This window comes from Scomber japonicus, chromosome 1 (genome assembly GCF_027409825.1).
Source record: "Scomber japonicus isolate fScoJap1 chromosome 1, fScoJap1.pri, whole genome shotgun sequence".
NCBI classification, from domain to species: Eukaryota; Metazoa; Chordata; class Actinopteri; order Scombriformes; family Scombridae; genus Scomber; species Scomber japonicus.
In genome coordinates this window covers 24,344,037-24,357,985 of record NC_070578.1, presented here as the reverse complement: position 1 = coordinate 24,357,985, position 13,949 = coordinate 24,344,037, and the positions used below count along the sequence as shown (strand labels likewise).

At 37.5% G+C, this 13,949-nt stretch overlaps 1 protein-coding gene across 1 annotated transcript in view; it reads right to left on the bottom strand.

Annotated features, from left to right (window-relative positions):
- Nucleotides 1-13,949, bottom strand: part of fam189a1 (family with sequence similarity 189 member A1) — an 87,971-nt gene that overhangs the window by 40,381 nt on the left and 33,641 nt on the right. The window contains exon 2 of the mRNA XM_053319873.1: nucleotides 6,677-6,733. Within this exon, the coding sequence (XP_053175848.1) occupies nucleotides 6,677-6,733 (57 nt within the window). The remainder of the gene's footprint in view (nucleotides 1-6,676; nucleotides 6,734-13,949) is intronic.

Here is a 13,949-nt window from a genome sequence, read left to right as displayed (position 1 = left end):
CATTTACACCTGGCTGAGAACTGTAAATAGAGTTTATATGACTTATTGACTGACTTTTCATGTTATTTTGGAATGGTTTTGACTCTGTGTCCTCCACTGCTCCTCTCTCATGTGGGGTCCCACAGGGCTCTGTCCTTGGCCCTCTTTTATTTTCTCTATCTACTCCCACTTGGTTCCATTCTCAGGAAACATGGCATTTCTTTTCACTGATATGTGGATGACAGCCAGATCTATGTCCACCTTAAAAAGTCTGATTCCCACTCTGTTATGCTACTGCTAAAGTGTTTACATGACCTTAAAGCTTGGATGTCTTCAAATTTTCTGAATTTTAATGAAAAAAAGACATAAGTCGTGGTCTTTGGTGGCACTCCTGTGACCCCACTAGTTGATCTGGGTTCTTTAGCACGGTATTGCAAGCCAATTGTGAACAATCTGGGGGTAAAAGTGAACGCAGATCATAAATTTGACTGCCAGATTAAAGCTGTGGTGAAGTCTAACTTTTTCCAGTTAAGGCAGCTGGCAAAAATTAAACCAGTCCTTCAGAGACAGCACTTTCAGACAGTAATCACACCTTTGTGACCAATCGTCTGGATTACTGTAATGCACTTTATATGGGGGTTAGTTGGTCCTCCAATGCTTGTCTTCAACTGGTACAGAATGCTGCTGTCTTTTAACTGGCACAAGCAAGTATGAGCACATTTCACCTATTTTAGCTTCACTCCACTGGCTGCCCGTCCATTTTCGGAATCATTTTAAAATTATTTTATTTGCTTTTAAAGCCTTGAATGGCCTTGCCCCACCTCACCTCTCTGAGATGTTGCACCCCTACACTCCCAGACAATCTCTGAGGTCAGCTGACTACCAGTGCCTAAAGCTAGGCTTAAGCTCAGAGGGGATCGAGTCTTTGCCATTGCAGCTCCAAAACTTTGGAATGGATTGCTGCTGCACATTAGACAGGTCTCCTCACTGTCTCATTTTAAAACTTTTCTTAAAAGCCACCTATTTTCTTTGGCTTTTGACAACATGTAGTGTGTTGATTTTATGTGTATACATGCATTTATCTTGTGCGGGCAGTGCATTTTATTTATTTTATTTTATTTTATTACTTTTGTCTTTCTAATGTGTACTTCATCTTTTTATTGTGCTTCTTTTGTGTTATCTATTTATTGTGTTGTTAAAATCGTGCTATATGGATTGGATTGGATTGCTTTTTGAAGTGCTATAATGGCTGTAGTTTACTACAATATAAGGCATAACAGCTCATTTTAAAAATATATTTTACTAAAATTGCATTGAGAGTAACCCACAGTAGCAATGTAGCAGAAAACTATAATGTTACAAGCTCTGTAGTCCTACTAATAAGGTCCATGTAAATGTAGTAGATCATCCAGGGAAGCCCTCAGTCCGTGCTTCAGCTACACATCCCTGCCCTAACCCTGAACTCTGTCACTAATGGCTAACTTGCACTTACATCACTGTGGACTGCTAACATAGCTGCACATGTTACACTCTCTTACTCTCACAAGTGCAATGACTGTTTCACCTCAAGACAGCTGTGCCTCTTCATTATTTAAATATCTCCTTGCTTGAAACCAGAGGAGTATCAGGTCTCTATAGTATAAATAGTGTTATAGTGTATTAATAAAATCTGTCATTGTTATTTTGGAAAATACATTTAATCACTATCTTTTTAAAACACATTTTTTGGGCCTTTATTAGATAGTGGAAAAATAACAAGAAATGAGGGTCTGTAGTAGGACTTGAACTTGGGATGGTGTGGTTCATGGTTGGAAAATTAATAATAATAATAATAATAATAATAATAATAATAATAATAATAATAATAATAATAATAATGATAATGCATTTCATTTAAAAGTGCCTTTCAAAGCACTCAAGGACACCTTACAAGGCACATATAACATAACAGTACATCAAACAATATAAATGAGGTAATATTTGGTGCAAAGATAAAGAATAAATATGAATGTGACTACAAAGTGCATTAGTACAATAAATAAACAAGAATTAATGGAATTAACTTATTCAGTATATAAAAGTATGTAGAGGTGCGTATCCTGTGTACTGTTAATACTTTAAACAAACAAAACAAACTAAAATTAAAAGTGTAACAAAAACAAAGAAGGATTGTTAAACTTATTTCCACCTCGATTTGGGAATAAATACAAATACACATAATTTTGCTGCCTCAACAAATAAAGATATAAATACAAATACTGGGCCCTCTGCTCATCCCTTCTTCAGACAATCCCTGTCTTGTTTCCTGACAGGCCAAACAAGGACTTACTGCCCTCTAACTCTCTCTCTGTCTTTGACTCACTCTGAACACATAATCCATCACAGTCACAAACAGCATAACACTGCAGGTAGTCTTGTCTGTCTTCTGGCTCTCAGTGATACACAGTAAATCTGCTGTGGCACTAATGCCACAGACCAGATTGGTAGAAAACAACAATATTTATTAGCTGTTTCAGGGGGAAGAGGAGGATTTCCCTCAAACACGGACGCGCTGCATTTTCTCATTCCACTGAGCTAAATATAACAATATATCTTAAACTGCGTTTGAGTTTACAAGGAAAGTTTGGAGCAGACAGGATTTTATATTCGACACGTCAACTTTCTCCACAATGATGCACTTCTTTTTCGACTTTGGCATTCAAACATCCCGTCTCCAACCATCTGAACATTGCACTCAGCGTCGTGCGCTGACTTGACTGCAATGTGTCAGAGCCAAAGATGTTGCACAAGCTTTCTTTTAAATTCTGTCTTGCCTTTTCTATTTATACCTCATATCTGCCTCCCTAATACTTCAGTACAAATACAAAGAACTAAAAATCCTGCTACATTTCTAAATGTCTGAATATACTTAAAGATCATTCCAATTAAAATACATTTTATTTTAATATTTTGAACCAATTCTTTCAGGGTTGCTGTTTTCATAATTGATCAGTCTGTTGATTATTATCATTACTGGTATTGTTATTGATTAATTAATTTCTATGAACTTAAACCTGTAAATTTAACTATAAATATTTTTATTTCAATAATGGATCTCATGATTACTTGTATTTGAAAGGGGTCGCTTGTAGTAAAATGTACTATTTTTTATCCACACACACTTTGCACGCAGCAGACAGCTCATTTTTGTGGGAAAATCCCTAAAAGGCCACCGTATGCAGATGCCCTGCAGCAAACAGCAGTAAGACAAAGCTAGGACTAGATGGTGAGCATAGTGGCACATTTAGCAGTAAAATAGCCAGATATTTCCCCCAGGAGTCCATGGAGAGCAGAGTAATAAGGTGATATTTGATGATAAATGTGCCATATCAAGTTAATTATAATATCAGCTATTGTGTTACTGCAAGTTTTACTGCATTTTACAAGTTTCTCTTAAGACAACAGTTAGGCACGTTTTTCTTGGTGAAGTTATTCCTCCTGTACATATGCACCACTAATACCTTCATTATACATTTTCAATGTAAGTGATGGGGGACAAATCCAAGTCTAAAATTAATCAAATCAAGTCAAAGTAAAGCAGTCTTTTTAGAGCCAAAGTCCTTCATTTTATGAGAATCCTCCAGGTGGCTTGCTATACAGCTACTATCATATGTAGGTATTATAGTAAAAAGTACGGACATTGGTATATACATATGAACTGTCCTTTAAAGCAAGGGAGATGCAGTTAATGCAGTTAATAAAGCCCTGGAGGAGTAATCACCCATACAGGATGCCCTAAGAGGTAAAACAAACATGCCTGCAAGAAGACAGCAATCATTTCATTGGTCAACACTACACCTGCCATTCTATTGGTTGGGGGATTTTGACAGGGTTCTTGCACAAACAATCCCAGAGCAGAGCAGAAATGTGACAGCAGATGTTTCACAAGCCCACAGAAGCAGCCTGAGTGCGAGAAGAAGCTGGAGCAGGAAAATTATGCAAGCAACAATAAAACAAACATACAACAGGTCTGAGCAGAAGCTGAGCACATCTAATCACACGCAGGGGCTTTGTGAGTGCTAGGGCAGCATTTTGGGGGAAAGCATTACAAAATCAAAATCAATAAATCATACTCTCAAATTGAAAGACCACGCTCTTGAGTAAAGATAGGAAAAAAGCCCCATAATGGCCACCCACATTTGGCAGATGGGTTGGTGCAGCGTTGCCAAGACTGAAAGAGTCCAGCCGGTGTATTAGTCACCTGCCAGTCAGCGCTGGGTCAAAGCCAGAAATGAAAATGCTTGCCTGTCAGGCCCAAACATTACAAGCTACAGCAAAAGTCACAGAAACCTTGCCAGATATTACTTGTTAGTCCTCTCTAAAGACAGGAAGCAGTGACCATGGATTGACATCTGTGTAATAGCTGGCATAGACTATTTCAGTAAATTAGTCATGCTTTTTAAGGAAAAGGAGGTAAGAGGATTTAACTCTTGTACTGTGCACAATGTGTGACCAATTTCTACTCACACCTCAATGATGGGATATTTCCTTTGATTCCTGGTATGATTCAAATCTCTTCTCTCTAGTCTAACGTTACACAAAGGGAAAAAGAAAGAGGGGGGAGGGGACGGGAGAAAGAAATGTGAAGGGAGAAGATGCAGATATGTGTAGCAGGGAAGCAAGGTGATAAAAGTAAAGAGAGCGAGACAAATGATACGCAGTGAGAGGGGAGGGGTACAACGCGCTGTGGTAAAGCTGCAGAAATGAGATGAGATTATTTATGGCAGTAAGAGAGCATGAAATAGAAATGATTGGGAAATGAAATTGGGCAGGGACTTGTAGTTTATGCCTCAACCCAACACTGATCTGTGCTTTAAAGGAGAGAGAGAGAGAGAGAGAGAGAGAGAGAGAGAGAGAGAGAGAGAGAGAGAGAGAGAGAGAGAGAGAGAGAGAGAGAGAGAGAGAGAGGATCATCTCTTATCACAAGTGGACTAATATGACTCTCTGCATGTCTTTTTGAAGTGAAATAATTTATATAATGCAATACATTACAAACACACTAGAGGAATGTGGGCAACACATTGCACTACATGACAGTCAATTAAAGGGTTTTCGGGCCCTGTTATGGCACTCTTCTTTAAAAATAATCTAGATAGATATTATTCTGGAACAATTTGATTTTCTAAAGTTCATTTTGTTTGTGTGAAATCATGAATATCTGCAGTAGCAAATAACATTAATCTAATATATTTATGAAAAATGAATAGAGATTAAATAATAAAGAATTGGTTAAAATAGGAAGTAAATGAAAGCCAGACTGGACAAGGAAAGCATTCGATAATTTTGTACCACTCTGACAAGTGCAGACAATAAAGACACATGAAAGGTCATTGCATACAAAATCAGCCACCTTTATTCTTCTTTTTTGCACCCCTGATAAATGCAAAAAAGAGAGAAATAGGGGTGTAACATCCCATCAAATGTTCAATAAAATGCAAATATAGACTAAAGCTTCCCTATTCTAAGTTATACATATAGCTTCAGCTAACACATAATTCATCATGATCATTGATATATTGTACAATGACTCCAAACTCTGTCTCAGACCGTGTTCACCTCTGTTTCTGCACTGCATCTAGGCTGTACTCCTGATGAACCCCTGAGCTTTCTGAAATTGTGTTGAATGGCTTGTATTTTTAAGTTTAGAGTGGGAGTAAAAGGGAAAGATTTCAACTTTATCTTACAAAAATATACATTTTAGAAGTTTGATAAATACAATCCCAGATCCCCCACCTGTAATCTTTGCTCAGCGAGTGTTGCTGACAAAAGTGGCAAAAAAGGTTTCTATCCAGGTGATATTACATGTGTTTGAACTTGAGCAGCACAGTTCATTGATTTTTTATCTGTGCAAGCAGACACAAGAAAACTGAAAATTGTTAAGACTTCTGACTGAGTTTGGTCTTGTGGTTTCCAGGTCAGCGGTTGTGAAAACACAACACTGAAGCTGTGATCCAGGGATTTTAACACAATCTGAACATGCCCCAAAAGTTGAACTGCGTTCAAAGGGCCTGATGCACACATTTTTACACACGCAGACCTTTAGTAAATCAGGCCAAAAGACAGTTAAGTTTCTACAGATGCTAAACCACAAGTATGACCAGCAACTGGGTTTGGACTTCTCAGCACTTAGTCACATTGTGTCAGTATGCTGAGATAACATCCCCCGTACTGTTTGCAGGCTTAGAAATGCATACATTAAAAAATGAATTGATTTTCATAGTAAATAAGCAATGATTTGTGCAAAGTTTTGTTATAGCAAGAAGAATATGGTGATATTTGTTAACTCAATGTATAATTAAATCCTGTATTTTCATTAACACAGTAAATTGAAGAAAGGTGAAGACTTCCAACCTAGTGTTATTTCCTGTTGTTAATTAATATGGGACTTATCTACACATGTTGTGCTAATCAGGTACAGTATTAGCCATGTCTTATGCCTCGACATGATTGGCATTCTCCTGTAGTGTTGTATTTTCAACATGTGTAGATTATAACAGACAAAAAAACCCCAAAAGCATCGTTTTCAGACAAGTATGTGCCTCATGAGTCACATTAGCGTCACTCCCATCATCACAATAAAAGGCTCCCACTTGTATGTTCGTGTTTCGTTCAGGATTGACAGATTAGCAGCTGAGTGTGGTGTTTAGAGGACACTCACCACAAGAGAGAGCGGCCTCTTCCATGACACCACTCCGATCAGTCCAGAGAGCAAAACCTGGAAACAAGAACACAGAACAGACACTGTAAGAGCTGAATGATATGAAAACACAGACACATATTCAAATATGTGGCATTACATTCCTGTATGTACATGAAAGGGGAATCCATAGTTTCATAGTTGAGCCTCATTTTGTGGTTTTGACCATCATTCAGAACCAGTAATAGTGACAATGTAATGATGATGTGAGATTTGATAACATGGCTACAACACTAAAAAGTAGAAATAGTTTTAAATCTTTTGTGATTAGAACAACATTAGATCCACTATCCAAACGATTTTAAATTGTGTTAAGCCTACTATCCACTGAGAAGTTGGTTGTCTACACACTATAATTATTTGCAGTAAGCTATACCTTTTGACTGATGAAGACAAGTAGCAAAACGTCTGTTGGTAATATTAAAGTCCAACTGAAATCGCATTTCATCAACCCTCTTGGTAATCAAAAATAATGTTTACATTTTTAAATTTTTTTGGCAATATTTTTGTAATACTAGAATGAAGAAAAAAAGAAACAGAGCAATGACCAAGCCAGCGTTTAACAAGTCTGAAGTGATATTGCAGATGTGATTATGTGCTGTTTGATGTGCTGCCTGCAGCTGAATAGCTAATTAGCTATCTAGCCTGCTAACTGATGCTAGTGGTGCACTTTTCCTCTGTGAATGTGTGTGTAGTGGCTCATTCAACAAACTGAAGTGCAGGACAAGACGTGTGTTCATGTTTGTATGTTGGATAACAAAACTTATACTAAAATGTATTAATTTTACCTTTACATTTATTTCTTCCCCCATCTGGATTCATTGTAACAATGTTATCAAGTCAGAATTCAGCAATAACTGATTGGTGAGTTCAATTATATCAGCCATTAGAGACAAACAAAAATAAAACCAAAGTTGTAATAACCCTAAGCCTAACCCTTTCCTTTACTATTCACAGGCGTAACACAAATAACAAAACTGCAACAACAAACATTTAATTTACCGAAACTCTTACACGTGTTAACCTTGGACACAAAAACACCTCTAATATTGCCTTTACTTCTTCTTTGGTTCCTCTGGTATAAAACACTCTGATTGAAAGGATCGTCTTCTACATGATGTCTTGAATTATATACAGATCAGGTGGGAGTTGTTGCTCTTGTTTGGCAATTCTGTGCCCATCTGCCATCAGATGTGGATTTCTTTTTCTTTGCTCATCGTGTATTCACAGGCTCGTTTTTCCGTGAATTTCTTACCTTTAGCAGGAAACAAATAGATAGGATGGTCCAGTAGTTTGAGGTGGTTAATGACCAAACATTTAACACTGTGTACTTCTCTAGGACTGTAATGTACATGAGTGGGATACCACATTTCTTCTACAATTGGTTTAGATTTTAAAGCCATTTCAATGTTCACAGCTTTTTTCAAGTATGATTCACTCCTTACACAACCTTATCCCCCCTACAGGAAACTGCACTCACTTTTCATTTGGCTGCTGCCAGTGATTGAAATGAGTAAAGACTTCTTGAAGTTGGCAGGTTGATTCCAGTGTTTATTTTTGCTTCTTTACCAAGCAACAGCATTTATTTGTCAGTGATCAGAGCAAGACTATTTCTATTCCTATGTATTCATAATCCTGTAGCCTACTACTGAATCAAACCAAGTTTCAAAATATTGCTGTGCTGCATAGATTATATTTCCATTGGCTACGTGGATCAGAGTAGGAACATCAAAGCTACTTGCTCTTGTGAAATACACACATGGTAAAGGCAGTGTGAAATATTGCACAAAAATGGCGTTGGCTTATACTATTGTGACAGCAACTGTAAATTATACTACACACCAGCCTGTTTTCTATTAACTGTAAGCAGATATTCCCACCTATTCATTGATTTTCTGGGTCACTACTGATGTAAATAATCATGAGTGTGTTACACCTTACAGTATATTATAATGATGACTGTGATGATGATGATGATGATGAAGATGAAGTTCATTCCCAGTGAGTATGAAATGCACCAGCTTGTGTTGGTTCTACCCAGGAGATTATCAGTGCTCCAGGTTTTTCCATTAGTGCTGATTCAGGAAAGACTGTGTTTAGATTTTGTATTCGATCTACCCAGAACCAGTAACCCTGAAGCTTGATGCTTTGGACAAATTGAAACAATTCAAGCTCTCTTGAGCTATTTTCTCATAATATCTTTGTGTCCCCTTAATATTTATTACTGCCATCTGTTATTGATCTGTCTTTTTTATTTCAAGCCAAATAGCCTAATAACTACCACAAATATGTTGGTCTTATTTGAAAATGTCATCCTAAACAGCAGCTGTTGTTTTAAAATGAGATGCCCGATTAAATTAAGTTTGAATTTGGAGAAAAAGAGGCTAATAAAACATCTATTGGTTTTCTCTGTCCGCATGCCTCACTTGGTATGTGGTGCTGCATTGTTTTTTTGTGGTTTTTTTTAGGGGGGGGGGGGGGGGGGGGTGCAGTGTATGCTATTGAAGGTGTGAATTTGTGCATTATCACAATGTGTGTGAACAATGGGTACTCATAGCCTCCAGCTCCCTTTTCCTCCATGGATGTTCTCTGCCTTTCACCTTTTTTCACCCTCCATTAAACACCAACACATTCTCCCCATTTCCTCCATCTTGCTCTTCTCCTTCATTCTCCACACTGGCTTTTCGTAAAATCTACTTTCTCTCTTAAGAGTTTAGCCATTTCTCCCTTTCCAATTTCTGGCCGTATCACAATCCATCTCTGTATTTCTTGCTCCTGCTATACACCCACACAGTCACAGTATATTCCTGCACTCACGCACTCACAACTCCCTTTCCAGCCTTCTCATTTCTATTTCCCTCCCCATCTTGTTCCACTCTCTATTCAATCTTCCACTTCGTCACTCACCTTGATACCCACAGGAACTAGCAAAAAGGATGTCAATATTTCATTTAAGCACACTCGGAGAAACACACACACACACACACACACACACACACAGACACACACACACACACACACACACACACAAGTTTAGGAAGACAGTTTTTTTATGGATTAAAGGATAAAGCTGGTGTCATTTCAACTTTTTATAATTATCTATAAATTCCACAAAAGACCAAACCAACAATGCATTTCTCCAATTAACAAGCATTGTATGTGTTGATGGATTATCCCTCAGTGCCACAGAACTCCATCATCATCCAAAAACTATTTCTGTAACAACAGCAACTCTGTACCATAGTTTTTCCCCCCTTATAGCTCAGCTGCTACAGTGCAACAATAAGACTCTTTAAATAGTATTTGTACAACAATGGAGTATTTTGTACAACAATGGAGTTTTATGGCATGGATTCATAAGCTGCATTTCGACACAAATGGCACTTAATTTAATAGGATAAATGAACTGTTTTGGTTGTTTTATGGTATCTGATGATAAGGAAGATAAAATAACATCAGATTTGTTGTTTAATTACACAAAAATAGTATATGAGTGTATCAAATAAATTCATCTGATCCTGATTTGGGATTTTAGAGGCTGAGAAGCTGAGCACATCCTACTTTCATGCCATGTTGTTTGTTGTTGTGCATTCTTTATCATGATAGTCACATATTTGCAGTTGATAGCAGTCATAATTATGCACCACAATGAAGTCTGTAACCGTCAATGTTCCCTTGACGCAGCTGTGTCATGGTCCAGCTCTGGTGTGACTGGCTATTATGGCCAATTGTCTCCAGCAATGTTCAAATATCCACAGGGGCGTCTGAGTGTCACTCCCTCTCTCTTTTATCATTCTGCTATCTTTATGAGGAGATTATAGTCTTGATGAAGCAGCCTGTGTCTCTGAAGCATGAAAAGCACTTATGAATTAATATAAACACCAATATTTATCGACTTAAAGTTAATAATTAATGAGTCATTCCATTAGCTATTGACTTTGTCTTTATGGACATATAGCAAAACCACTTTATCATACTTGTTTTGTCATTTCTCCTCAAAGGCTGTGAAGCTGGAGGATTGAGTGCTACAGTTTATTTTATCCTAAAAAATGTCCTAATATTCAAGAAATGCAGGTTAAAAAAAAGAAGATAACTTTCTCTGCACTGTCATTAAAACAAGCCAAGTACAACCTCAAAGTTTTTATTACCTCATTAATCATTAAGAGGATCTACAATTGTATTCAATGTGCTTGTAAAACACACAAAACAGCAAGGCAACTCTAACAAGAGTGGTGTCTCTATAAGCTGTCTAACATTGTCTTTAATGTGTTTGTTCTTTTCACTGCTAATATAAACTGCATCAAGCAGCAGGAGGCAGAAACTTGTATTACTCCTGTGTTACTGCAGGTAACATGCGCACTCTCTAAAAAGACAAGGATGTAGTGTCACTATTACAAGCCTTTTTCTCTCTGAGTGATCATGATCTCAATGACAAAGTACATGCACTGCATAATGCACAATCAAGACTGCATTTTGGTCCTGTCCAATTGTAGCTCATGGTTACTATTTCAGTCCCATGTGTGACTGCCAAAACTGTGCAATTAGAAAGTCCAATTAATCTCATTCTTTTAAGATGAGGCAAAAATATAAACTCACTGTAAAGCAGGGGAAAGTGTTTCTGTCCACTTCATTTACTTCTGTCTCTTGTTTTCGGAGTGAAACTATACATTGTGTCCATAAAACTTCTCAGGTGTCATCATGCAATCAAGGAAAGTCTTTAAAAAAATCACAGCTTAAATGACTACTCTTTTCTACTAACATTTGCAACAAAAATGTATTAAACTAAAGTTAATACCATATTTCTTGTATTTCGCTACAGTTTATTCATTTTTTACTAGTCAGCATCATTAAACCAATGAAAATGCTGCATTGAAAGGTAGGTTTATGACAAAAACACTGACACTGAGGTAGAATCACTTATTTAGCACTGGTAATAAATATGTTAGTATACGCCAGTAATAGGTATAAAAGTCAACAGTTTGGCATCAGATATCTCAAGTAATCAATTATCTATCCTGTCTTGTCTAATCACATCTCATTGATTTATTTCCTTTAGTTTCTCTTTATGATTCTTATGATGTTGATGTCAACTAGGCGCACCTTTCCTTTAGCCATGCCACGTTGCATAAATCAATGCTGCGGCACACCCCACATCCCTGAGCCCTAAACTTCATTTACTGCCCATTACCAGTGTATTACATCTGCTGGCCCTGTCGTGTCTCTCTCAGAACCAGCTGCTACTAAGACCACCAGACCACTGTGACTACTGTCACTGTTACTATCTTAGTTATATTCTGGGTTGTGCAATATCATGTAGTTGTATTCAATCTCACTGTCAATATATTTCGCTCAGTCTTATTATCATTTGACTGGCTACACGTAACCGATGTAACTCTGTCTTGTGTTGTCTACCAGTATGTCTCTGTGTAATTGTAATTGTACCGATGTCCATTGTGTATAATTCTATGCAACCTTGCTAACCCTAACCCTAACCCAAAACACTTAGGGGGGAATTATCTTATCACTTGCACACATTGATGGTTGAATGATCATCACCATTGCAGCAGTGACTGACTGAAAAGATTTCTCTTTTCGTCTCATCCTGACTTTTCCTCATGGCATCCATCCTGTTCCTCCATTTCTGGCACTGTGCATGCATATCTCTGCGCCATGTATATATGTGTGAAGGACTGTGTGTGTCTGTGTGTGTGTCTGTGGAAATTATGTGAGAGACAGAACCAAGTGATGGCTTTGCTGGTTGTCAGTCACTGGAGGCTTTTCCCCTTGGCTGCACCTAGAACAGGATTAACATGCAATACTTAGCAGCATGAGTCACTGAAACCTGGGTAGCACACACCCACTAACACAATGAAAAAAAAAGCAACTTTCAAAGTCAGCAAGTTTGGGGGTCTTCAATCTGCCTTATAATCAGTGACAAAATAATGTCCAATTAAAACAAATATCAAAAAACAGGAGTGGAAGGCCAACAAATTGTCTAATAAAAAGACGGTGCAATAGGGTTTAAAAGATGCACAGTCTGATAATAAGGGATAGAAACAGCCATAAATAGTATTGTGCTGAACAGCTTTAAGTCTGTGGATCTGATGGTGCAGTGCTGTTAATGGATGCTAAATTAGGAGTGATGAATCAATTAAGAGTGAATGTGTGTGTGTGAAGGTGAAAATTGAGGTGAAAAGCTCCCTACATGTTAGTCAGAAGTCTCACTGATTGTGGATGAGGTGCAAACTCATGAAACATGAAAGAACAGAACCGCAACAACCAAAGCTGGAGCAGATGAAATTTTGGATAATTTGCTATAATATTTTCTCAAGAAGAAGGTTTGTCATTATTTCTGGGCTGTACATTTCTACGAGAACGATTTATGTTCACAGCCAAAGGCTCAAGACAGAAGTTTGTTCTGAAATTGTACTTTCAGAGCTGAATAACATTTATAGACATTTAATTTAATAGCAGTTAATCAGTGGAGTGACATTGATTATTAAACTCATCAGTTTAAGTGATGTGCAGTTGGCAGGATATGAAGTAACCATAAAAAATGAATTCATTCAGAAAACTAACTCTTCAGGCCTAATATGAAAATGTTATATCCCTGTGTGTCTCTGATGCAGCACACACACACACACATGCAGATTCACAAAGACACACACACACACACAGACACACACACACACACACACAGTACTGACAAGTGTAAATGGAACAGAGAGATAAAAGGAGGCTTTGGCTTCTCACAGGACTGGATCAGAGGAGCCAGTGTCACATCCATGAAAGAATGCATTACTCTGATACACTGCCATAGACAACCAACAACTACACACATGCACACAAATGTGCAGAGGTGACATGTCATTTGAGGCCCACCACAAAGCAAACATTCAAACTTTTTTTTTTTTTTTTTTTTTTTTTACAGATCACTGACTTGTTGCAAAGCCAGTGTGAAAAGACGGAACTCAAACTGCTTTATGAAACACAAAAGGTATGTAAGCCCCACTGGATGAGAGAAGATCAGTAATGGAATACATCTGTATAGCTGCTGTAGCTAATTCCTGCTATACACGTAACACAAAACACAGATTCACAACCCAGTATACACATTCAGTGCAAAACACCTGAATTTTACTTTTTAAGTCAGAACTTCACATGACTAAAAAGTTCATATTCAATATAGAAATGTAAAAAATAGTCATAATACAATATAAAAATCCTGCGTGAA